Raw genomic sequence first — 25,635 nt, 5'->3', positions numbered from 1 at the left:
CAGTGCCAATTCGCTACACTGACACTTTTGCAAGCGCAGCAGCAGCACTTGAAAGAGAGTGGGAAGAAATGACTGGATAATCAGCACAAACCGGAGTAGAGAAAGCAATGCCGGGAGGAAAAACTATCGGTCCAACAAGAGAAGAAACAAGAGAAAACCTGCCAAGTGAAGTAGAGCTCGCCGAGATGGTGCAAGCACAAGGTGCTGTTATGGTGAACAAAGAACAATATGAAGAACTGCAAAGAGAATTGCAAAGGTTTTGCATGATCAAACCATGGGAGCAGGAGGATCTGGTAGAGAGGCAGAGACACTAAACACTGGTAAAGGTCAACCGAATCAAGTCGGGAAAGAGACCCAAAGAAATGTTGGAAATGAGGAAAAAGAGAATCCCCAAGTAGGGAATGCTCCGGTTGATAAGCCAACGCAAGAAGTTCCTCAGAACCAACTTCCCACTCAAAGCTTACAATCCGTTCAAAACCAACTTCCCACTCAGATCCCACAATCCGTTCAAAACCAACTTCCCACTCAGATCCCACAATCCGGTCAAAACCAACTTCCTACTCAGATCCCACAATCCGTTCAAAATCAACTTCCCACTCAGATCCCACAATCTGTTCAAAACAAACTTTCCACCCAAATTCCACAATCCACTCAACCCTTGCAAACTACTCAAAACCTATCTTCCATTCAAACCCAACAACTCATACAACCACAGTTTTACAACCAGACCCATTTTCCTCAAAACCAAATCCCCCAAACCCAAACCAACGTACCACAAATGCAAATCCCACATATTCAAATCCCTCAAGTACAAACACGCCAAGCCAATATACCTTACATACAAGCATCACATGATCAGACAATGCAAAACCCAAACCAACAACATCAAAACTTTCCCTCTTTTCACTCACAACAACCAGAAAATGCCCGATCCAAACACAACCCAGTTTGCTAGCCAATTCCTAAACCAGATGGTCCAGTTCGCACCAACACAATCCCATTTCCAACCAACAAGAGCAATTGACACCCAGAATCCTTTGAGTTAAAATCTGCAAATGGCGCCCTGGCCAGCACACTTTAAGCTATCAAACATCACCAAGTACAAAGGTGATATAGACCCCAATGAGTATTTGAGGGTGTATGAGACGGCGGTAGAAGCGGCCGGGGGAGATGACACAACGAAAGCAAAGATACTTCCAACCATGCTGGAAGGGGTAGCATTGTCATGGTACACCACCATTCCACCCATGTCAATCTACTTGTGGGAACATGTGAGAGACACTTTATGAGAAGGATTCATTGGTGCATATGAAGAGCCAAAAGAAGCAGATGACTTATACGCCATGAAGCAGATGCCAGGAGAAACCTTGAGAAGTTTTATGGTAAAGTTTTCAAGGGTAAGGTATCAAATCAGGTAGGTAGATGATGAAATGCTTATAGCATCAGCAAAAAGAGCTTTGTTGCCTGGCCCTCTCTGTTTCGATCTTGCAAGGAATAGGCCAAAGACAGTGAAGGACCTGCAAGGAATAGGAAAGTTTTGTAAGAGGAGAAGAAGATGAGTTGAGGGTGCAAGCAGAAGAAGCTGCATTGTTGGGAAAGTAGCAGACGAAGAACAAGCAAGTTTCTTTAGGAGAAGAACAAAAAGCAGAAAACACTGCAAAACCATGGAAAAATTCGATTATAAGTAAGATCAGAAAAAACAAGTGAACTTCATTGGAGATGGCTCAAATAATGGAGAAGGAAAAGGGAAAAGACAATGAGAAAACACTCGTGGAGGAAGAAATAACTGGGGGCAATCTGGAAGAGGCCGAGGACAATGGTGGAATTCTGGCAGAGGTAGAGGATGATGGTTGAATAATGATAGAAGCGGAGGAAAAGAGTATCAGCCTAATCATAGCAAGTTTTGTCAAGCACATGGTCTAGGTGGTCATTCTACGGAAGAATGCTATAGCAAGTTTTGCCAAATCCATGGTCTAGGAGGCCATTCCACTGAAGAATGTAGGCACATGGCTTACTTAGTGGAAAAGCATGTCGGTCGATATGAGAACAAGCATTAGGGGGCTTGAGATCAGCGAGGGAAAAATGCCATAGAAGCACCACAAGTCATGAAAATAGAAGCAATTGAAGAAGCTCCAAAAAGAGTGATAAATGCCATAACAGGAGGCTCTTCTTTGGGAATTGAGTCAAAAAGACAAAGAAAAGCATATGTGAGACAAGTAAATCATGTAGGGACAAGCTATCAGTCAAATCCACCAGTTCATTCGAAGACAGTAATTTCCTTTGGGCCTGAAGATGCGGAAGGAATACTTTTCCCCCACCAGGACCCTTTGGTGATCTCAGTGGAAATAGTACAATGCGAAGTTCAAAGAGTCTTGGTTGATGGAGGAAGCTCAGCGGATGTGCTATTCTACGATGCTTTCAAAAAGATGCAAATACCCGAAGACAGATTGACAAATGCAGGAGTGCCTCTACAAGGTTTTGGCGGACAACAAGTACATGCAATTGGGAAAATACCTTTGCAAGTGGTTTTTGGAAAAGGCAACAATGCAAGAAAAGAGAAAATAGTGTTTGATGTGGTAGGTACGCCGTATCAGTATAATGCAATACTCGGAAGATCAGCAATTAATATCTTCGAGGCAATAATACATCACAATTATATATGTATGAAACTTCCTGGACCACGAGGAGTGATAACAGTCCGAGGTGGCCAGTTGGCGGCGAGAAAGTTTGAGCTTCAGGGAACGCCAAATGTCAAAGGAGTCCATGCCGTTGATCAAAAACATGGAGAATACTCTAAGTTGCAGGAACCAGTTCCTGAAGGGAAAACTAGGAAAGTATAGTTAGATGATGATGATCCTAGAAAATACATTTTGCTAGGAGAGAATCTGGAAAAGCATGTTGAGGAGGAAATCTTGAAAGTAGTGAAAAGCAATATGGATGTCTTTGCTTGGTCACCAGAAGAACTGGAAGGGGGTAGATAGAAGCCTGATCGAACATAACTTGGCAATCAAGCAAGGCTACAAGCCAAAAAAGCAAAAGTTAAGAAGAATGTCAACAGACAGGCAGCAAGCAGCAAAAGTGGAGCTCGAGAAGTTGCTCAAAGCAAAAGTTATAAGAGAGGTGATGCATCCTGAATGGTTGGCTAATCCAGTCTTGGTGAAAAAGGCAAATGGAAAGTGGAGAATGTGCATTGATTTTACAGATCTCAACAAAGCATGCCCAAAAGATGATTTCCCATTGCCAAGAATAGACTAGTTAGTAGATGCTACAGCTGGCTGCGAGTTGATGGGTTTCTTAGATGCATACTCCGGTTATCATTAAGTTTTTATGATGAAGATGAAGAGAAAACGTCGTTCATCACTCCGTTTGGAATTTACTGTTTTATTCGAATGCCATTTGGTTTAAAGAATGCTGGAGCAACTTTTGCAAGGTTAATAGGCAAAGTATTGGCAAAGCAATTAGGCCGCAATGTAGAAGCTTATGTGGATGACATTGTGGTGAAAAGCAAACAGGCGTTCACTCATGGCAAGGATTTGCAGGAAACATTTGAGAATTTAAGAAAATATTCAGTCAAGCTTAACCCGAAAAAGTGTGTTTTCGGGGTAAGAGCAGGAAAGTTGCTTGGTTTCTTAGTATCTAAGAGAGGCATAGAAGCAAATCCTGACAAGATCGCAGCGATTCACCAAATGGAGCCACCAAAAAACACAAGGGAAATGCAAAGGCTGACAGGAAGAATGGCTTCTTTGAGCAGATTCCTTTCTAAATCTGAAGAGCAGGGTTTGCCATTTTTCAAAACCCTAAGAGGAGCAAACACATTTGAGTGGACGGCCGAGTACCAGAAGGCTTTTGATGATTTGAAGATGTAGTTACAGAATATGCCAACTTTAGCAAGTCCACAGAAAGGTCAACCTTTACTAACGTATGTAGCAGCGACACCAGGGACAGTAAGTGCAGCATTAGTGCAAGAGAAAGAAAACAAGCAAATGCTAGTTTACTTCGTATTAGAAGCTTTACAAGGGCCAAAGACAAGGTACACAGAAGTGGAAATGTTGATTTATGCAATTGTGATGGCCTCAAGAAAGTTGAGACATTATTTAATATCAGATGACATAACGATACTGTCAGCATACCCGATAGGAGAGGTATTGACAAATAAGGAGGTAGCAAGAAGGATTACAAAATGGGCAATGGAACTTCTACCATTTGATTTGAAGTATACCTCGAGAACAGCTATAAAGTCTCAAGTTCTGGCAGATTTTTTTGGCAGAATGGACTCCCAATGAGGTGGAGGAAAAGGAAGAAGATGAAAAACTATGGATAATATACTCTGATGGAGCATGCAATGCCACTGGCGTAGGGGCAGCAGTGGTTGTAAAAACGCCGATGAAGCAAACACTAAAATATTTTGCAAAGCTAGTTTTCCCATCAACAAACAACACGGCAGAATATGAAGGGGTTTTATTAGCCATGAGAAAGGCAAGAGCACTAGGGGCTCGTCGATTGATAATCAAAACTGATTCAAAGCTGGTGGCAGGTCACCTTTCCAAAACATTTAAAGCAAAAGAAGAGACAATGGCAAAGTACTTGGAAGAAGCAAGGCTGAATGAAAAACACTTCCTTGGGATAACAGTAAAAACTATAACAAGAGAAGAAAATGGGGAAGCTGATGAGCTTGCAAAAGCAGCTGCCACAGGCCAACCATTGGAGAATTCATTCTTCGATGTGTTAATTCAACCAAGTTATGAGAAAAGAGAAGTGGCAAACATACATGGCGAGATAGATTGGAGAGAGTCAATTCTGAAGTATTTGGTTAGTGAACAACTTCCAGAAAAAGAAGAAGAAGCAAGAAGAATACAGTTAATGTCAAGAAAATACAAAGTGATAGAAGGGCAGTTGTACAAGAGTGGAGTCACTACCCCTTTGCTAAAATGTGTAACAAGAGAAGAAGGAATGAAAATGGTGGTAGAAATACATGAAGGGCTGTGCGGAGCCCATCAAGCACCAAGATCAGTTGCATCGAAGGTGATAAGACAATGAGTATATTGGCCTACTATCATCAAAGACATAGAGAAGTACATTAAGACATGTAAGGCATGCCAAAAATTTGGTGCAACGTCAAAAGCACCACCAAGAGAGTTGCAACCAATTCCACCAGTTTGGCCAATTCCACCAAGAGCAAAAGGAGATTTACGTTTTGTCATTGTGGCAATTGAGTATTTCACAAGGTGGATTGAAGCAGAGGCAGTAGCACGAATCACATCTGCTTCGGTACAAAGATTCGTTTGGAAGAATATCATATGCCGATTTGGAATACCCAAGGATAATGGAAAACGATCCGAGTCAGGAAAGTTCAAAGATATGTGTAAATGTCTTAACCTGCAAATCAACTTTGCTTCTGTGGGTCATCCTCGAACAAATGGTGCCGTTGAAAGAGCAAATGAGAAAATAGTAGAAGCCATAAAGAAAAGGCTGGAAGGTTCTGCCAAAGGAAAATGGCCAGAAGATCTGTTGTCAATCCTTTGGGCTTTAAGAACAACAGTTGTTCGATCAACTGGCATGACTCCATTCAGGCTAATATATGGAGATGAGGCAATGACACCAAGCGAGGTGGGAGCGAATTCACCTCGAATTGTGTTTGATCAAAAAGACGAAGAAGGAAGGGAAATCACCTTGGAAATGTTGCACGAGATAAGAGTGGAAGCATTAGACAAAATGGCAAAAAACACAGAAGAAACCAAAAGCTATTACAACAAAAAAGTGAAAATCAGGCAAATAGAAGAAGGTGATTTGGCCCTCAAGAAAACACTAAATGAAGTGGCTGTTGGAAGGACCATTCATAGTAAAAAGAAAGTTAAAACAGGAGCATACAAGCTGGCACACCTCGATGGAGAAGAATTAAAGCATACTTGGAATGCTGTTTCCTTGAAGAAGTTCTATGTGTAAAAAAAAGAAAAGGAAGAAGAAAAAAAAGAGAAAAAAAAAAGGGGGAAACATGTTGCTCGAAGTGTACAATACCGACCACCTTGTAAGATTCTCTTTTCTTCTCGGTGTTAATACATATAAACAGGACGTAGGGTGTTATCAATAATGGATTGTATATGTGTTTGCGAATCAAGAAAATCCTCCGCACGCTTCGGAGAAGAAAAGCCAACTCGATAACAAATCGAGAAAATACTCCGCACGCTACGGAGAGGAAAATCCAACTTGATAACAAATCGAGAAAATCATCCGCACGCTTCGGAGAAGAAAAGCCAACTCGATAACAAATCGAGAAAATCCTCCGCACGCTTTGGAGAGGAAAATCCAACTAGATAACAAATCGAGAAAATCCTCCGCACGCTTCGGAGAGGAAAATCCAACACGATAACAAATCGAGAAAATCCTCCGCACGCTTCGGAGAAGAAAAGCCAACTTGACAACAGGTTAAAAAGCACTCCACGCAGTTCGACAAGTTTTACCTTCGCCCAAAAACCTAACGATAAAACGCTCGAACACCCTTATCCGATTCGAGCAAACAGTGGAAAATTCCACGCGATGAGGTAAAGCGTGATTTCGACCTCGTCACTCCTTCGAAAGGTAAGAAGGACGGCGGTTTTCGAACAAGTTTTACCTTCGTCCAAAAACCTAACGATAAAGCGTTCGAACACCCTTATCTGATTCGAGCAAAAAGTGGAAAATTCCACGCAACGAGGTAAAGCGTGATTTTAACCTCGTCGCTCCTTCGAAAGGTAAGGAGGACGGCGGTTTTCGAACAAGTTTTACCTTCGTCCAAAAACCTAGCGATAAAGCGCTCGAACACTCATATCCGATTCGAGCGGAAAGTGGAAAATTCCACGCGACGAGGTAAAGCGTGATTTCGACCTCGTCGCTCCTTCGAAAGGTAAGGAGGACGGCGGTTTTCGAACAAGTTTTACCTTCGTCCAAAAACCTAACGATGAAGTGCTTAAACACTCATATCCGATTCGAGCGGAAAGTGGAAAATTCCACGCAACGAGGTAAAACGTGATTTCGACCTCGTCGCTCCTTCGAAAGGTAAGGAGGACGGCGGTTTTCGAACAAGTTTTACCTTCGTCCAAAAACCTAATGATAAAGCGCCCGAACACTCATATCCGATTCGAGTGGAAAGTGGAAAATTCCATGCGACGAGGTAAAGTGCGATTTCGACCTCGTCACTCCTTCGAAAGGTAAGGAGGACGGCGGTTTTCGAACAAGTTTTACCATCGTCCAAAAACCAAAAAAACGATGAAACACTCAAACACTCATAACCGATTCGAGCAGAAAGTGGAAATTCCATGCGACAAGATAAAGTGCGATTTTGACCTCGTCACTCCTTCGAAAGGAAAGGGGGACGGCGGTTTTCAAAAACCAAAGCTAAACGCTCGAATTCTTTTCTGATTCGAGTCTTTGCGGAATAAAAGGAAAAGAAAAAGGAAAAATGACATTGAGAGGAGAAGGCATTCCCGTGTAAGGGACAATTGAGTAGCGCCTTTTCCATATTCTAAGTTGACGCTCAGATGGTCTAAAAGTTTGCCAAAAGTTAATGCTGCTCGAAGCATTATTCGAACGCCGTTTTCTAAACTCGACAACGAAGTCACGCAAACTACCATCTCGATGTTCTCTTTGCCATTGGAAAAATTTTAAAGAAAAAATACAAGTGTCATCGTAATGTATTTCCTTCTCTTCATCATCACATTTAGTTGCTTTAGAAAAGAGCAACTTCTCGTGTGTTCGAAATGCAACGAGCTTCATGTTTCGAGTTGAATGATACTTGTTGCGTCGAACCACAACTTTTCGGTTCAAATAAACCTGCTTCCCCGACAAAAACGAAATGATGATGAAGCACAGGCATACAGAGAAAATAGCAAATGGTACCCAACCACAGAAAATATACATAATTAAGTTCCCAACCACAATAGGTTCGACGGAGCAAAAGAACAAGCGTTTTCGACCATATCCAAAAAGTTTTCCAAGTTAGTTTTCCCTAAAATAACTTCACACCTGTGAATCAGATTTGTGAGCGTCACCACCGTTGTCTGGTTGACTCGAAGAGGATTGTGCGGTGTGTGAGCTCGAAGCCAACGATGCTTAGAGAGAAGCAAGGGTATCTTCATAGCCTTTCTTTTTCCAGTACCAAACTTGAAAAGCTTTGACTACAGATCAAACTGCCGCATGGTGTTGAGCAAACTTTGACATAAATGTGCATATTCAATACATAAAGAATATGTATACATATAACAATATATATATATATATATATATATATATATATATATATATATATATATATAATAAACAAATAAATGCATAATGACTGACAAGAATAACCGCTTTCGAACTTCAAAATTTTCTATCCTAGTGTTTTTCGACTGAATAGGAGGACGGCGGTTCTCCCCTAGCTTTTGATTCGAACACGGTTTCGGCCGAAAACACACTTCGCCCTTACCCGTGAGGGGCTTGTTGTAGCTAGGGGTCACCACCGTTCCTCTCTATTCGGCCCAAAACACTGTAGAGGAAGAGATTGGGTAAGATTGAGTTTTTATTCTAAGTATCCGAGTGGCAAATGGTCATTCGAACAAGGAAATGGTAAAATGTTGTTCGAGTTGGAAAACACTATTCGAGTCGGAAAATACCGTTCGAGTGAGTCCTTGTCACTAAGTCTCATTATCCGTTTTGCGTATTTCCTGAGTTAATAACAGGTCAGCTGTCACGCCCAGAAATTAACTAGCAATTTCCGAACTTATTTGTGCATTAAATCCTCGTCCAGGAATCAGCCGAGGTACACAAACTGACAATTAATATACAGATTCATCATAATAATAACGTAAATACTTACAAAAGAAAAGAAAAATAGCAGCGGAATTACAGTCTAGCGAAGCTCCGGCTCCACTCCCACAGGCAGCTCAACTGAGGTATAAGCCAAACGTCTTCTCCTTCGCAACTTGTCTTCAACTGAGGTTTGATTGATTATTGCAAGGTGAGCATATGACATACTCAGCAAGCCACACAGCAAATATGCAAGTGCACAAGAATACCAAAGGATGGCATAATATAGGGTTCATTTGCAAAAGCAGCATTTAGAAAATATTTAAGAATTGTAAAACAGTAGAGTAATTAATCATCAATATTAATCAACACTGAACAGCACACCCATGCTGCACAGGCCCAACCATCCTGAACAACCATACCCGGCTGCACAGATCTATCTCCAAACCAGGAATGTACCATTCCAAACCAGGAGCTAAATTAATTACCATCAATTACCACATTATTATTAATGAGTAGTGTAGGACTAATCACGAAAGACATTGTTCGACCCGCCCATAACCGCGGGCACGGCTATTCGAATAGTTTTACTCTGGCCAGAGGTGTACCACTGTACCCACAAGACACAACTCCACAATATGTCACCATATCATCATGTGCCCATGCTAAACATGTCACCATTTGTGTAGTTGTGACAAGACCCCTCGCATATGTCAACTCAAAGCAGTGCACCGTTCCTAGATCGTAGTCACCCCCTCAAAAACCAGAGGCATGGACTCCCCAGCGACCCCCGTGGGCTTATCTCTGCCACTTCTCAGTCTGGCACTCCACGATGAGCCTTGCTATGCAAAGTGTCCAGCCGTTGCCCATTCTGGCTTGTGGTTGACACGGTTAATGTTTCACAACCGAAACTCGTGAACCGGTCCTTAATTGTCATGAGCACTACCATCAAAACCATGTGCTCACAACCCACCATTATCAAGTTTTAGTTGGCACATTAATTAATTCACCAATCACGATTAACCATCGTGAGCTATCATTAAATCTCTACCATTAAGTAATAGTGAAACATTAGTTATCCCAATTATGTGCTAATGTTTCTAAGCATGGCTAAGCAATTATATCTAACATCTAGCTGAACCAATATATAAAGCTCAACTAGTCAAATTATAATAACCCAATGTATCAAGGAACAGTGTAATCAATGCAAATTGGCCATACAAAGGAATAAGTTCACACCACCCGGTGACATTCGAAAATAAATGCACAGTTGAAATAAATAAAGAATTTAAATATACGATCAACATGGTCAAAGGAATTGTGTTTGGGATCTGTGTGACTTGCCTTGCAATAACGGGTCTTCAATTAGTCTTCTTGAACACTTCCGGCGCACTCGAGAACCTTCGAAACGACGGAAACGACAAGCTAACACGCAAAACGAGGAAAAAGACTAATAAAAACCAAATAAACAATACATAAGAAGTAAACAAACATGTAGATAATAATTTTAGATGAATTAGGAGACTTGAACGGCCTCACTCTGACTTCATATGAATTAATTATGAATTTTACAAGATTTAATCTAATTAAAGCCCATTTAAAAAAATTAAATAAATTTAATTCAATTTATGGATAATTTTAATATGTAGATCTTTATTTTATACAACTTTTGCAACTTGAACCACATTAAACTGAGTTACAATGAATTAGTTATGAATTTTTAAAGATTAAACCGGATTAAAGCATTTATATAGATTTTAATTGAATTATGACGCAATAATGAATTATTTTTGAAAAGCAAAAGGGATTTATTGCGTCATCAAAGATGGTCCACGGTAGACCGGGTGCATAGAGGCGGTCTACGAAACCAACGGCCGAGATCTAATCTAAACAAAATGGACGGCCAAGATCGATCTAATCCACCACGGGTCTACGGCTGACGTCGACGATGACGTCATCGCCGGTGGCGGCTCGGCACCTCGTGCTCGCCGGCAATCGATGGCGCGGCGACGCAAACGGAGGGCACCAACGGGTAGAGGGCGACGCGGCGAACTCACCGAGCTCTTGGATGACGGCAAACGACGACGGATGACGACGGCGGCGAGGTCGAAGCGGCGGCGATGATTGGGTCAACGACGACGGTGGTGTTCCAGCGATCTTCGGCGGAAACGGAGGGGTGGACGAGGTGCTGCTCCTCCTCGCGATCCCGACGGTGGCGACGACGACCGAAGGTGGTGGCTGGACCAACGGCGCGGCGTGGCTGGACCAACGGCAGCGGTGGAGAGCTTCGGGGCGACGGAGTCGGCGGCGCTCCGATGATCTGCGGCGGAAACGGAGGACGGGACAAGGACGGCGGCGACCTTGCGAACCTGGCGACGGCCTTCCCGAGTGACGGCGGCGACTAGAGCAGCGGCGCGGCACGGCCGGACTCACGGCGACGACGGCGACACACGAGCTAACGCGGAGGCGGCGCTACAAGCGTTGGCGGGCTAAGGCGAAGGTGACGGTGGATTGAGGAGGTCTCAGGGATCCTTTTATAGGGGCTAGGAGGCGGCGACGGAGGCCCACGGCGACCGGCAGCGAGATGGAAGGTTTTAGGGTTTGGAAAGAGATGCTAACCAAATCGGCATTGAATCCGACGATTTCCAAACGAATTAGCTCGGTTTCCTAAAGAGAAAAGGAAGAGGAGATCGAGGAGATTATTTCCCCTCAATTGATTTGGCCGGAGAAGGAAGGAGGCGGCCGGATTTGGAAGGAGATCGGCGGCGGCTTGCGGCTACAGTCGGCGGTTGGTGGCTGGAGGAGGAAGACGACCTGACAGGTGGGTCCCACCTGTCAGCGGCTGAGAGAGAGGAGGGAGGGCGCGGCGGACTGGGCCGAACGGGCCGAGCACGCGCAGGCCGGGGGAAGGGAGAGAGAGACTTGGGCCGACTTTCGGCCCAAAGCCAAAAGGGAGATTTTAAAACCTTTTTCTATTTAAATTATTCATGAAATGATATTCCATTGATTAAAAATACTTCCTTGGCTCAAATAAATTCCAGAAAAATCTAGGAACTATAGAAGCAAGAGAAGTATTTAACAAAATTTTATCTAGCCCACTTTTATATTGAGATTTAACAAATTAAAATTAGATCTTCTCTTTTAGGCTTTTAAGATCATTTCTAATAATTCCTTTTAAACAACAATTTATAATTTAAGGATTTTTAAACAAGAAAAGCACTTAACATAATTATAATTAGATCATTAATTGATTAACTAATTACTGAACTGTTCTTTGTATCATTTAGGAATTGAGCTCTGAAAAATCCGAGAAAATTTCAGAGGGTATAATTAATCATGGAGAATTTAATAAAAATTAAATCCAGCCATGCTTTATATTTAGGAAATTTTATTTCCCACATTTAACTTCACTTGTAAATTAATGAACATTTAATATAAATTCTAATAATAATTTATTAAATAATTTATAAATCCTGAAACGGAAATCAGGCTGTGACATCAGCTACCGGATAAGTCGGAAATGGTGGTCGAGATGGAAAAGACTATTTGCCATGGAAAAGACCCGTAGTGGTGGAAAAGACCCTTAGTCGAGGAGAAGATCCATGTTGGTGGAAAAGACTCTTGGCCATGAAGAAGGCGACTTGGACAATAAAGATGCCAAGAGAATATTCCCAGGGACCACTCAACCACTCCATCTAGCTGGCACCAAAAGACTATAATGACCCCCATAATGTACCAAAATGCCCTTAGGGTCTGTTGATATGCAGGGGCACGATTGTAATTTCATGTGGGCCCAACAAAGAGCACAATTGTAATCTCACATGTAAAGCTGTGTACTATATAGAGCAGACAAAAAGCCTGTAGCAGACAGGACATCTTGGAATACTAAAAATCTTGTCACTCAGGGTGTGATCATTTGGTATTCGGGCTCATTTCTCAGGATAGGCAGGAAAAGGGTGTTTTCCTGTCTATCCCCAATCTTGTCCGTGACCTTGTGTCACGACAAATTATTTTCAGGATTTTTCTTGAAATTATTTGAGCATTGTAATTATTTTTAACAATTCAAAGATCATTTCCATGATTAATTTAAATGGAAAAGTAAATAAAATTCCCTTTTCCTTTTCGGGCCAGTCTTCAGCCCATTCTTCCTCTTTGCCTGCTTACTGTCTCCTTCTTTCCCGAAGAAGTCTATTTCTTGTCCCTCGCCTCTTTTCTTTTAGCCCAGACAAAAGTCTGTTTCACCTTCCTATCGCTACAGTACTCCTTCTATCTCTGGACAGAACCCGAGCTCCTGTGCCCACTGCCCATGCAACTCGACGCCCCCGCTTCCTCTGTAGAATCCGTTGCATCCCGTGACTCGTTTCCCAAATTGGTTGAAGGGATTTCTTCCCTTATCCTCCTCTTTCTTTCCCCTCAAGAATCGGAGCAAATCCCATCGTATATCGCTTGGATTCGAAGCGGAGTTCATCTCCTATTTTCCCGGCGAACCTTAACCAATCCGCCGCCAAATCCTCACGGGTCCGAGCCTATTTCCTCCACCTTTGCCTATAAATAGCAGTATCAATACCTCCTCTTCCGTTTCTATCTTTTTCCAGAGCTTTTCCCTAACCTTAGCCGCCTGCCCGCGCTCGTCTCCTCGCTCCGCCGCCGGCCGCCGCTCCAGTCGGTCGTAGCCGTCGACTCCGACATCTCCGGTCAGCGCCGTCGCCTCCAATGGGACCAAAGCGAAGAGTGGAAGACCGGCCACCATCTGCCCGAAGCCGAAGACCCCGGGAAGCCCTTCGTCGCCGTTAAGGCCGAGTTCGCCGTCGCGTTTTGATCTTCGGCGAAGCCCCGCTGCTCCTCCCGTCGTCGCCCAGCTTCGTCGCCACCTCCGTTGGGTTCGAAAGGAGGAGCTGCACCCCGGCCACCCCTCCGTTGCCGCCGCTCGTTGTCGGAAAGCCGCCGTCGCCGCCGTCCCGATCTCATCGCCGCCTCTACCTCGCCGCCGGCCGTCTTCCGTTGTCGTTCGTCGTCGTGCCGCCCCTCGGTGAGCTCCCGTCGTCGTGCTCTTTCTTCCGGTATCCTCGATTTGCGCCGCCGAGCCCTAGATCGCCGGCGATCGTTGGAAGCCCCTGTCCGTGATGACATCATCGCTGACGTCAGCGCCCGTTTTCCTTTTCTAAGATAAATCGTAAATCCTTTTCTGTATATAAGGCTAAAATCAGATTAATCTTGTAAAATTCATAACTAAATCATATGAAGTCAGAATAAGGCTGTTTAAGTCTCTAAATTCATCTAAAATCATGATCTACATGTTTATTTAGTTTATATGTACTGTTTATTTGGAGTTTCTTAGTCTTTTTCCTCGTTTTGTGTATTAGCTCATCGTTTCCGTTGTTGCGAAGATTCGTGAGTGCGTCGGAAGTGTTCAAGAAGATTAATTGAAGACCGATTATTGCAAGGCAAGTCACATAGATCCCAAACACAACTCCTTTGAGCATGTTGATCCTATATTTAAATTCTCTATTTATTTCAACTGTGTATTTATTTTCGAATGTCACCGGTGGTGTGAACTTATACCTTTGCTACGGCCAATTTGCATTGATTACCTTATTCCTTGATACCTTGGGATACAATTTGACTAGTTGGCCTCATATAATGGTTCAATTAGATATATTAGTATAGTTACTTAGATATGCTTAGAAACATTAGTGTGGCTGTGTTTGCAACCCCATGTTCCCAGCCCCTCTCCATCGTTTTCCGTTTTCCGAGCGCACGTTTTTCAAACTACTAAACAATGTGTTTTTTGCAAAAAGTTTCTATACGAAAGTTGCTTAAAAAAATCAAATTAATCCATTTTTGAAAAAAAATAGCTAATACTTAATTAATCATACGCTAATGGATCGCTCCATTTTCCGTGCGGAGGCACTATGTTCCCAAGCTGAACATGCGAACACAGCCTAAAGCTTCACTATTACCTAAAGCTGGATATTTAAAGGTAGCTCACGATGATAAATCGTGTTATGATAATCAATTGATAATTAAAACTTGATAATGGTGGGTTGTGAGCGTATAGTTTTGATGGTCGTGCTCATGACAATTAAGGATCGGTTCGCGAGCTACTGTTGTGAAACATTAACCATGCCAACCACAAGCTAGCATGGGTAACGGCATTTCCTTTTGTATAGTATAATTCATTATGGGGCGCCAGACTGTGAAGTGGCGAGAAGTCCGTGGGGGTCGCTGGGGAGTCCATGCCTCTGGTAATTGAGGGGGTGATTATGATCCAGGAACGGTGCGTTGTGGTGGATTGTGTTATGCGAGGGGTACTGTCACAGCTCCTTTCCGAGGTATCGTGGTGGTATTGAGGCGCATGGCAACGTGTTGTGGGGCTGTCTTGTGGGTACAGTGATACATTGGCAACGTGTTGTGGGGCTGTCTTGTGGGTACAGTGATACATTGATACATCTCTGGCCAGAGTAAAACTATTCGAATAGCCTTGCCCGTAGTTATGGGCGGGTCTAACAATGTTTTCGTGATTAGTCTCACACTGATGCTATAACTGGTAATAATTTGCTTAGATCCTGGTTTGGAATGGTACATTCCTGGTTTGGAGTTAGATCTGTACAGCCGGGTATGGTTGTTAAGGATGGTTGGGCCTGTGCAGCATGGGTGTGCTGTACAGTGTTGATTAATATTGATGATTAATTACTCTACTGTTTTACTATTCTCAAATATTTGCTAAATGCTGCTTTTGCAAATAAGCCCTATATTATGCCATCCTTTGGTATCCTTGTGCACTTGCATATTTGCTGTGTGGCATGCGGAGTATTCCATGTACTCACCTTGCAATAATCAATCAAACCTCAATTGAGGAAGTTGCGAAGGAGAAGACGTTTGGCTTATACCCCAGTTGAGCTGCCTGTGGGAGTGGAGCTAAAGCCATCGCTAGACCGTTAATCCGCTGCTGTTTTCTTTTCTTTTGTAAGTATGTAATGTTATTATTACGATGGATTTGTATATTAAATTATCAGTTTGTGCACGTCAGCTGATTCCTATACGAGGATTTTATGCACAAATAAGTTTAGAAATTACTAGTGAATTTTCGGGCGTGACAGGAGCACACTCTTCGATCGATGGTGGGCTGAGTGGAAGAAGCATTTATTCCATCTATCAGCCTCAATGTTCTTCACGATAATCTTCTCGGACTCGATGCCTCAGGTACACTTTTCTTTTTGAAAAATTCTAACCTTGAGCAAATGTTTAATCGATACTTGATCTCTTTTCCTTGTTCGCAGACCACAGATTCCTCACTGCCTTACACTAGCCAAAGTGGGAAGCCGATTAACTATGCTGCAGGGATTATCCCAAATGGTGGTGGACTAGCTCCTTCAGTGATCGGCTATATGGCCCCCAAGACAACTAATTTACTATATGGGCAAACTCATGAACCGATTCCAGTTGAAACTTGTAAAAGGAAAAGCACTAAGCAATCGGATGTCAAGCCATCGGCTGCTAAACCTCCTGCCGCCTCGAAAAAGGTAGCAAAGAAGCAAAAGTTTGCTGCCGATGATCTACCTCCTTTGGATCGTGATGTAGAGGAGGTCCTGGAGAATGAAGAAATAGAGGAGGCCATTGATAATGCTGCTGCTGGCATGAGTGACACCAGGGCCTTATCCGCAAGCCCTACGGGTCGAGCTGGGACACCTCCAGCTGGTACACCAAGTCCCAACAAGACGCCAGATGCTCCAACACCGGCCCCTAAAAGTGGTGGTATGCATCTTTCTTCACATTATCATCCGATTAAGTGTGCATCATATGAATTTATTGCCATTTTTCCAGCAGACGAAGAAGCCAAGGGCTGCTAAGAAGAAGAAATCCACTCCGCCTCCATTGGTAACCTTAAACTTGTGTTCTTACTCCTATTAGTTGCCACAAAAACTTAATCTCCTCCCCTTTTTGCCTCAGCCTCCTCGATCTCCATCTCCTCGTCGGCTAGCATCTAGTGAGCACACCCCGTCGGCTGTGGACAGTCATCACTTGGGAACACCAGAACATCCACCTCTTGTTGTGCCTGTTAGTACTATTAAATCTTCTCATATCGGCTGCGATATTTTCTTTGCCAATAATCCCGATTTATCTTTTCTCCAGGTCTTGGCCAATATGTTTTCCTTTGACGTTAAACAGTTCCTAGATGAAGAAGAAGAGGAAACCACCAGTGGAGCCTTGGTCCCTCTTGATGATGATCTCAAGACCAAACTCATGGATATTGCTCAACGGCTAGGGAGTTCCTTGGATTCCTTGGTTACTGGCTGCGGGTCAATCAGGGCCAGGTTTGAAGAGATCCACCACCAGATCCCAGAAGATGAAGCCGACATCATTTCCCTGGCTGTATATCTAGAGCAACATCGTTTCAAGCTGGAAAGGGCACAACAAAGAATAGCAGACATGCGCGAGAGAGCTAAACTGGAAGCAACAATCGAAGCTAATCGGCTCTTCATTAATGAAAAAAAAGTCAAGCTTGATGAGATGATCGTCGGGCTAGGCTCTACTCAAGTGAACATAGATCGGCTAAAAACCAGGGAGGCCGAACTAGTAGCTGAGCTTGAAGCGTGCCGATTTCCCTAGGGCTATTGAAGAACAAACGTCTAAATTGAGGAAATCCGTCAAGCATCTCTCTGAATTGAGCAAGTCCTTGAAGGTGATTCCTAGTGTCACGCCCGGAAATTCACTAGTAATTTCCGAACTTATTTGTACAAAAAACCTTCGTCTAGGAATCAGCCGAGGTACACAAACTGACAATTTAATATACAAATCCATCATAATAATAACGTTACATACTTACAAAAGAAAAGAAAACAGTAGCGGAATTAATGGTCTAGCGATGGCTTCAGCTCCACTCCCACAGGCAGCTCAACTGGGGTATAAGCCAAACGTCTTCTCCTTCGCAACTTGTCTTCAACTGAGGTTTGATTGATTATTGTAAAGTGAGTACATGGAATACTCCGCAAGCCACACAGCAAATATGCAAGTGCACAAGGATACCAAATGATGGCATAATATAGGGCTCATTTGCAAAAGCAGCATTTAGCAAACATTTAGGGGTATTAAAACAGAAGAGTAATTAATCAATAACTTTTAATCAACACTGAACAGCACACCCATGCTGCTCAGGCCCAACCATCCTGAACAACCATACCTGGCTATACAGATCTATCTCCAAACCAGGAATGTACCATTCCAAACCAGGAGCTAATCAAATTATTACCAGTTATAGCATCATTTATTATAGTGAGAAGTGTGAGACTAATCACGAAAGACATTGTTAGACCCGCCCATAACCGCGGGCACGGCTATTCGAATAGTTTTACTCTGGCCAGAGGTATACCACTGTACCCACAAGACACAGCCCCACAACATGTCACCATGCGCCTCAATACCACCATGGTACCTCGGAAAGGAGCTGTGACAGTACCCTTCGCACAACACAATCCACCACAGCGCACCATTCCTGGATCATAATCACCCCCTTATAAACAAGGCATGGACTTCCCAGCGACCCCCGTGGGCTTATCTCCGCCACTTCTCAGTCTGGTGCCCCGCAATGAACCATGCTATACAAAGGTAAAGTCGTTGCCCATGCTGGCTTGTGGTTGGTACGGTTAATGTTTCACAACCGAAATTCGTGAACCGGTCCTTAATTGTCATGAGCACGACCATCAAAACCATGTGCTCACAACCCACCATTATCAAGTTTTATTTGGCAGTTAATTAATTCACAATCACGATTGACCATCGTGAGCTAGCATTAAATATCCATCATTAAGTAATAGTGAAACATTAGTTATCCCAATTGTGTGCTAATGTTTCTAAGCATGGCTAAGCAATTATATCTAATATCTAGCTGAACAAATATATAAGTCCAACTAGTCAAATTATCACCCAAGGTATCAAAGAATAGAGTAAGCAATGCAGAGTGGTCATAAAAAAGGAATAGGTTCACACCACCCGGTGACATTCCAAAATAAATGCACAGTTGAAATAAATAGAGAATTTAAATATAGGATCAACATGCTCAAAGGAATTGTGTTTAGGATCTGTGTGACTTGCCTTGCAATAATCGGTCTTCAATTAATCTTCTTGGACACTTCCGACGCACTCGCGAACCTTTGAAACGACGGAAACGACAAGCTAACACGCAAAATGAGGAAAAAGACTAATAAAAACCAAATAAATAGTACATAAAAGTAAACAAACGTGTAGATCATAATTTTAGATGAATTATGAGACTTGGACGGCCTCATTCTGACTTCATATGAATTAGTTATGAATTTTACAAGATTTAATTCCAATTAAACCTATTAAACGGAGACTATTCCAAATTAATTAAATCATTTACAAATGATTTATAACGGAGATAAAAGATTAAAGCAACCTCCGAAAAAGATTGGATCATATTTGGTAGATGATATATATTAAAAAGAAATAATATGCCACTGAAAAGAGGAGAGGATTTATATTGATTTTGGACAGCTGAGATTAATCTTGACCGAGTCGACTAAGATCGGATGGCTTGGATTGATCTGGCAAGCGAGCCTCACGAGATACCGACTCAACGAGTCAACTCCACGTGACACGAGATCACCCAAATGATCAACCGAAACCGGCGAACAGAACCGGCGGCTCTGAACGGCTCTAAACTAAAGGACGACTCAACACAGACGAATGAACGAAGCACGGGGAACACCTCGTTCGAACGAACGAGCGAACGACTCAACAACGGCTGCGGCTAAACCGGTCGGCTAGACACGATTCACTGTAAAGCCCTAGTACGACAAACGATAGGCCGGTAGGAACCTAGGGTTGCACCTACGGCTACACAACTCGACTAAAAGCAGCGGCTAAGTTTAAGCGGCACACAGCTGCGACACGGCGGCACTAAGACAACTTGACTCGGCTAGGCGGCGGCTAGGCGGAAACACGCAGCTAGGGTTAGGGTGACGGCACAGCCGGTAGCGACCATGCACGGCTAGAGCAGCAGGGCTGCGAGCAAAAACGCAACCGGCACGGCTGCGGCTGTGGCAAAGCGGCAAACAGCGGCAGCGGTAGTGATGCATGATAGCAGCGCGGTGACGGACTGCGGCTGCGCTAAGTCTAGGCCTCTAGGGCAACAACGCGGCAAAGCGGCAAGCAGCTGCAGCTAAGCGGCTTAGCCGGCACACGCGCAGCAGCGGCATGGCAAGCAGCTGCGGGGCAACGCGGCAAGGCGCGACGCGGTAGCGACTAAGCAGCGGTGGCTAAGAGGCTCGGTAGAGCGACGGCAAACCGCAACCGCACGGCGTGCAGCAGCTACGACACAGCGACGACGACACACACGTGGCTTACATAAACATCTACCCTAGGAATCGGAGAGGAGGCCTCACCGGGAAACGGTAGCGAACGGAGAGGAAGAGGTGACGGCTACGGTCCGACGACAACACACGGAGACGATGACGACGCTAGAGCCAAACAAGATTAGATTAGATGGAATTAAGACCTTAGGGATAAACTACACCGGTGAACGACATAGGAGCGGCGGTTACTGGCGAACCACGGCACAATAATGCAAACGGAGGGCACCGGGAGGTAGAGAAGGCGACGGCGATTCTTACCAACACTTACACGATGACGGGCAGCGACGGAAGATGGCCAGCGATGAGCTCCGAAGGGCGGCGAGGTACTGATCAACGGTGGCGACGGCGTTTCAGCGACGGGAGACGACAACTGAGGGGTGGACGGGCTTCACCTTGCTCCTGCGAACCCAATGGAGTCGACGGCGACCGAAGGCGACGACGGACGACGACGAACAGTGCGGCTGGAGACACGGCGACGACGGCGGCGCTCGGGTTCACGACGACGGGCAACCTCCGGTGGGATTTGGCGCAAAAAAACCGGTGGCCGAGGTAGCTCTCACCCTTGCGAAGCCGAGGGAGGCGACGGCTCAAGGCGGCACTGACCAAAGGGGCGGCGCGGCTCGGCTGGAGATGGTGGCGGCGGTGGAGAGAGAAGACAAGCGTGGGGAGAGCGATTCCGGCGACCGCGGAGGACGGGACTTGAGGGGATAGGTAGAGGACGACGAGGGGGTCCTTTATATAGGCACGGGAGCTCGGGATCAAGCCCACATCGACGGGAAAAACTCGGGAAAGTTTAGGATCCTCGCCGGAAAAAGGAAAGATTGATCCGCGAAATTGGAAAGGATTTCCATAGAAACTTTTGGGGATTTCTTAGGGAAATTGTAGAGGAGATTGAGAGGATTCCATTCCCGCAACTAATTTGGAAAGAGGAGCAACGAGGAGGCCGGATTTGGAAGGAGGAGCGGCACGGCTGCACAGGCTCGGGACGGCTCGGCTCTGTCCAGGGGTTGAAGACAACACTGTAGCGAGAGGGAGGATAAACAGACTTCTATGCGGGCTGAGAGGAAGGGAGAGAATAGGAGGGAATGGGCTGAATAGGGCCCAAGACTAGGAAGAAGATTTTATTGCTTTTCCAAATATATTAACCAATGAGATGATCTCTCAATTGTTAAAAATACTTCCAATGCTCAAATAATTCCAAGAAAAATCTTGAATATACTTGAACACTCTAAGTATTTAACAATATTGAAACCAGACCATTTAATGATTAATTCATTAGTTAAATAATTACTGAAATGTTCTTTGTATTGTTAAAATTAGGAATTGAGCTCCGAAAAATCCGAGAAAATTTCAGAGAGTATAATTAATCATGGAGAATTTAATAAAAATTAAATTCAGCCATGATTTATATTTAGGAAATTTTATTTCCCACATTAACTTCACTTGTAAATTAATGAACATTTAATATAAATTCTATTAATAATATATTAAATAATTTATAAATCCTGAAACGAAAATTCAGGCTGTGACACCTAGTACCGATGCAGCCGACATGCGAGTTATAGACGAAATAGAACAAATTAGGCAGCGAGCTGTATCGGCCATTTATAGGCTCGTATCTGGGTGAATATTCTTGTAATAGGACGACTTGGGTGACATCATTTTGCTGAATTTCCTTTATATATTCGATTGTAATGATTTCCATATTCGTCTTAACTCAAAAAGCTTCGAAAACCCATACGTAAAATTTTTCAAAGATCTCAGTCCCATCTGTGTACATATGCCCCCTTAATTTTGCAGTGTTGAAAAAAATTGGCAAAATTACATTGGTCTAAGGGCAATATATTCATATATCGGCCATCTAAAGGCGATGTAAAAACATCAGTATCTTATATTGGCTTAAACCAACTGATCCATAGTCCTGAAATCTTCCAAGGGTGATAACACACATATCGGCCATCTAGAGGTGATGCTCCACACATCGGCTATCATGAGTCGGCACAAACCCGCCAATCATGCATTGACCCAAATACTTGGTAAATATTTCTTCAAGTATTTTCCGTTGAGTGCTCTTCCGTAAACTTCTCCTTCGAGACCTTGTAACATGTAAGCTCCTTTAGAAACAGACTTGTAGATCCAGAAAGGTCCTTCCTAATTCGATGACCACTTGCCAAATTTATTGTCGTGAGTTCCTATCGGCAAAATCAACTTCCAAACCAACTTGCCTTCTGTAAAAGAATTGGGCACAACTTTCTTCTTATAATGACGAGCAATTATCTCCTTATCCTTTGTTACTTTTTCCACAACACGCATCCTAGACTGAACCAACTCTTTTGACTCGTCCACCATGAGATTGTGATAATCATCGGCTGTTAACTCATCTTGGATAGCAATCCTTCTCGAGCCGATGGTACTTTCCCACGGTAAAACAACCTCATGCCCATAAACAAGCTTGTAAGTAGGGACTTGAATTGATCTATGACAAGCCATCCGATAAGACCACAATGCTTCAGCTAATCTGGTATGCCACTGCTTAGGAAAATCAGAAATCTTCCTCTTGATCAACTTAATCAAACTTTTGTTAGAGGCTTCTGCTTACCCATTAGCTTGTGCATGGTGAGGAATTGAACAATTTAAACCCCATGCTTTTTGCAAAGATAGATCCTTGATCGGTTGTAATTGTCTGTGGCACACTAAATCTATATATAATATGTTCTCAAACAAATTGGATTGCGTCCCCAGAATCAACTTTCTTCAACGGAACTGCCTCAACTTATTTTCTAAAATAGTCAGTAGCCACCAATATAAACTTATGTCCTTTACTCGAGGGTGGATTAATTTAGCCTATCATATCAATCCATCAACCTCTGAATGGCCATGGTTTGATTATTGTATTCATTGCCGATGCTGGCGCTCTCTGAATAGCTCCAAATTTTTGACAGCCTTGGCAGCCTTTATAATATCTGAAGCAATCTTCCAACATTGTCGGCCAAAAATACCCAACTCACCGAAGCAGCCACTTCATCTTATGAGGCGATTGGTGAGTACCACATATACCTTCATGTACTTCCCCCATCACAACCTTGGCTTGATCGGCACTCAACATTTGAGCAATACTCTATCAATCGTCCGATAATACAACTCATCATCCAATAGAACATATTTCAAAGCTTTATATTGTAATTTCCTCGAAACCGGTTGAGAGGGATCCTTCAAATAATCAAATACATGATACCTCCAATCATCGACCGTAATTGTAGAGACTTCTATCTCAATATCTTTCACCATCGGCTTGTATCCCGATGCCCCCCTGAGCCAAATCATTAGCTTCTGCATTTTGCTCTCGGGAAACATGCTTCATTGTCACCATCCGAAAACTACCCATCAACTCTTGACACTTTTCATTGTAGATCATCAAAGTATCGCTCTTCCATTCATATTCCCCAGCCAATTGGCTAGTGACCAACAAAGAATCGCCCATGATTTCAACAGCATCGACTTCAACCTCTTTTAGCAACTGTAATCCCTTAAGAACTGCTTCGTACTTGGCCTGATTATTAGTTGCATAAGGTTTAATAGTATAGGCAAGCTCGAAACTAGCCCCCTAGGCGATATGACTACCAAGCCGATACCACAACCATGAGTGCAAACCGATCCATCAAAAAACAATGTCCAAGGCCCTATATCAACCAGGCTGTTTGAATCATTACGATGCTCAACAATGAAATCGGCTATAGCTTGCCCCTTAATTGCCTTAGGTGATTCATCTATGAGATCAAACTCTGTCAAGTCAAAAATCCATTTTCCAACTCCCCCCTTCAACACTGGGGCCGATAGCATGTATTTTACAACATCGGCCTTGCAAACTATAGTGCATTCATTGGATAACAAATAATGCCTCAATTTCGCCACTTAGTTTTTAATCAAGTGCTCTAGTATTAGGACTCTGGATAAAGAAAGAAGTTTCTACGCGATGATAGAGTAGTAATTAATAACTTAGACGTGGTGTCTAGGTTAGTCTGTTACCTTCGTTTGTTGTGTGCTCCACAGAAAGTGAGGTAGGTAGCGGGTGGTGACAGCCATGTCCGTCCTTTGTATCCCTCCATGTTTGGATACATCAAATAGCTCAACGCCAATTTTTTGTAAGATTCTTTAGTGGATTTGGTAAGGAAAGAAATTGATCACTCGATGGAAGCCTATCCAGAAAAGACCGAGTTTAAGAAGGAATCATGAAGACTATGGTATGACAATTTAGTTCTATCTATTAATTAGACAGGATTTAATAATTTTCCGCTACAATCTTTAGGAAGTTTTGTCTAGTGTCCGATCAGGACTTGTATTGTTCCTTCTATCTTTAGGAAACTTGTGTCGTGCCCGATATAGAACTTGTATCTACCCGTGGGTATAAATATGTCCACCCAGGGTCATTGTAATTTATCTCACAAATCAATGCAACTACTCTCGGCGCATCGCCACCCTCTTTTCTATGGTTTTTATCACCAGCGTAACTTGTCACCTGACGCACGGCTACATCACTTCGATCTCCATCGAAGGGGTGAGCCCTAAGTTCCACTGGCCAGGCAATTGATCTGCTATATTGGCGTTGTTTAAGGCTACATCGTTTTGCTCTCTTGGATTGCTTTGGTTTGGTTGGTATACTTGTCTATCCGACATTTCAATTCTATCTTTAATTGCATTGTGTCTAGAGAGGCATCGATTTAGTTGGGATTATCTCGGTGTTGACGGTCCTTAAATCATAATATCTGACCGTCAATACCTGCATATAATGAACTAAAATATGGTATTCAACTTAGTGGTAGGGATTATTATTAATCATTTCCACTAGTATTGGTGAAATATGTGTATGCAGGTATTTTAAGGAGAAAACAGACCCGTCATGCGACAAAATGAACCTCCGCACATTCAGGAGTTTACATGGACTGGAGGGCCCATATGTCAATGAAAACCATTTAGGGGCCAAAACATAGTATATGATGTTGGGGGCCCATTAAGCTACCTCCCAGCCGCCTCTGGGAGGAGGGTTTTCTGAGTTCGGCCGAACCCATTTTGTGGTCATTGATCGTCATCTTCCACGTGTACGCTCCTGATCACTTCCCACTGGCGGTTGCGGGGCATTTCCGACAATTCCCATCAATGTAACCATCATTTGGAGCCTATAAAAGGAGGAGCTCACTCTCATTTCCAACACACAACTTTGAGCTGAACTACAAGATGCTCTATTGTATCTTTTGTTCATTAGAATAAGGTAGAGAGTGAGGGGAAGCTCTGGAGGGGTGCCCGGAAGAAGTTTTCCTTCTAGGAGTAATTCTGGAGGAGTACCGGAGCTGTCGATACACTCTGCTCTGGGTTCGGAGAAACTTCTTCTGTTAAGTAAGCATTTGTGTTCATTTTTATGTTATTTAATTACTTAGTCTAAGTAAAATATATTTCACTCTTTGCGGGTTCATTGTTTAGTATTCTTACTAAGTTCTCTAGT

At 43.4% G+C, this 25,635-nt stretch overlaps 1 protein-coding gene across 2 annotated transcripts; it reads left to right on the top strand.

The window, feature by feature from the left end:
* Positions 1–13,011: 13,011 nt before the first annotated feature.
* Positions 13,012–17,422, top strand: LOC4343012 (uncharacterized). 2 transcript variants are annotated; one of them, XM_066312786.1, is made up of 8 exons: positions 13,012–13,281; positions 13,427–13,792; positions 14,127–15,729; positions 15,864–15,966; positions 16,044–16,518; positions 16,591–16,641; positions 16,714–16,821; positions 16,897–17,422. In XM_066312786.1, exons 5-8 carry the CDS (start codon positions 16,489–16,491, stop codon positions 17,371–17,373), a joined length of 666 nt encoding a protein of 221 aa, XP_066168883.1. In that variant the 5' UTR covers positions 13,012–13,281; positions 13,427–13,792; positions 14,127–15,729; positions 15,864–15,966; positions 16,044–16,488; the 3' UTR covers positions 17,374–17,422. The 2 variants fall into 2 exon arrangements, with proteins under 2 accessions (XP_066168883.1, XP_015644985.1); XM_015789499.3 differs by lacking the exons at positions 13,012–13,281; positions 13,427–13,792 and having other exon boundaries at positions 15,588–15,729; positions 16,588–16,641.
* Positions 17,423–25,635: the final 8,213 nt, after the last annotated feature.

The sequence above is a fragment of the Oryza sativa genome, chromosome 7 (assembly GCF_034140825.1).
Source record: "Oryza sativa Japonica Group chromosome 7, ASM3414082v1".
Classification (NCBI taxonomy): Eukaryota; Viridiplantae; Streptophyta; class Magnoliopsida; order Poales; family Poaceae; genus Oryza; species Oryza sativa.
The sequence above is the reverse complement of the archived record's forward strand: the minus strand, read 5'-3'. Positions and strand labels throughout refer to the sequence as shown.

Bases quoted from the DNA above. Each gene is read 5' to 3' on its own strand.
- LOC4343012 (XM_015789499.3), top strand. From the start codon at position 16,489: ATGCTCCAACACCGGCCCCTAAAAGTGGTG. The intron at 16,642-16,713 runs GTAACCTTAAAC...TTTTTGCCTCAG, and splicing joins AATCCACTCCGCCTCCATTG to CCTCCTCGATCTCCATCTCC. The intron at 16,822-16,896 runs GTTAGTACTATT...TCTTTTCTCCAG, and splicing joins ATCCACCTCTTGTTGTGCCT to GTCTTGGCCAATATGTTTTC.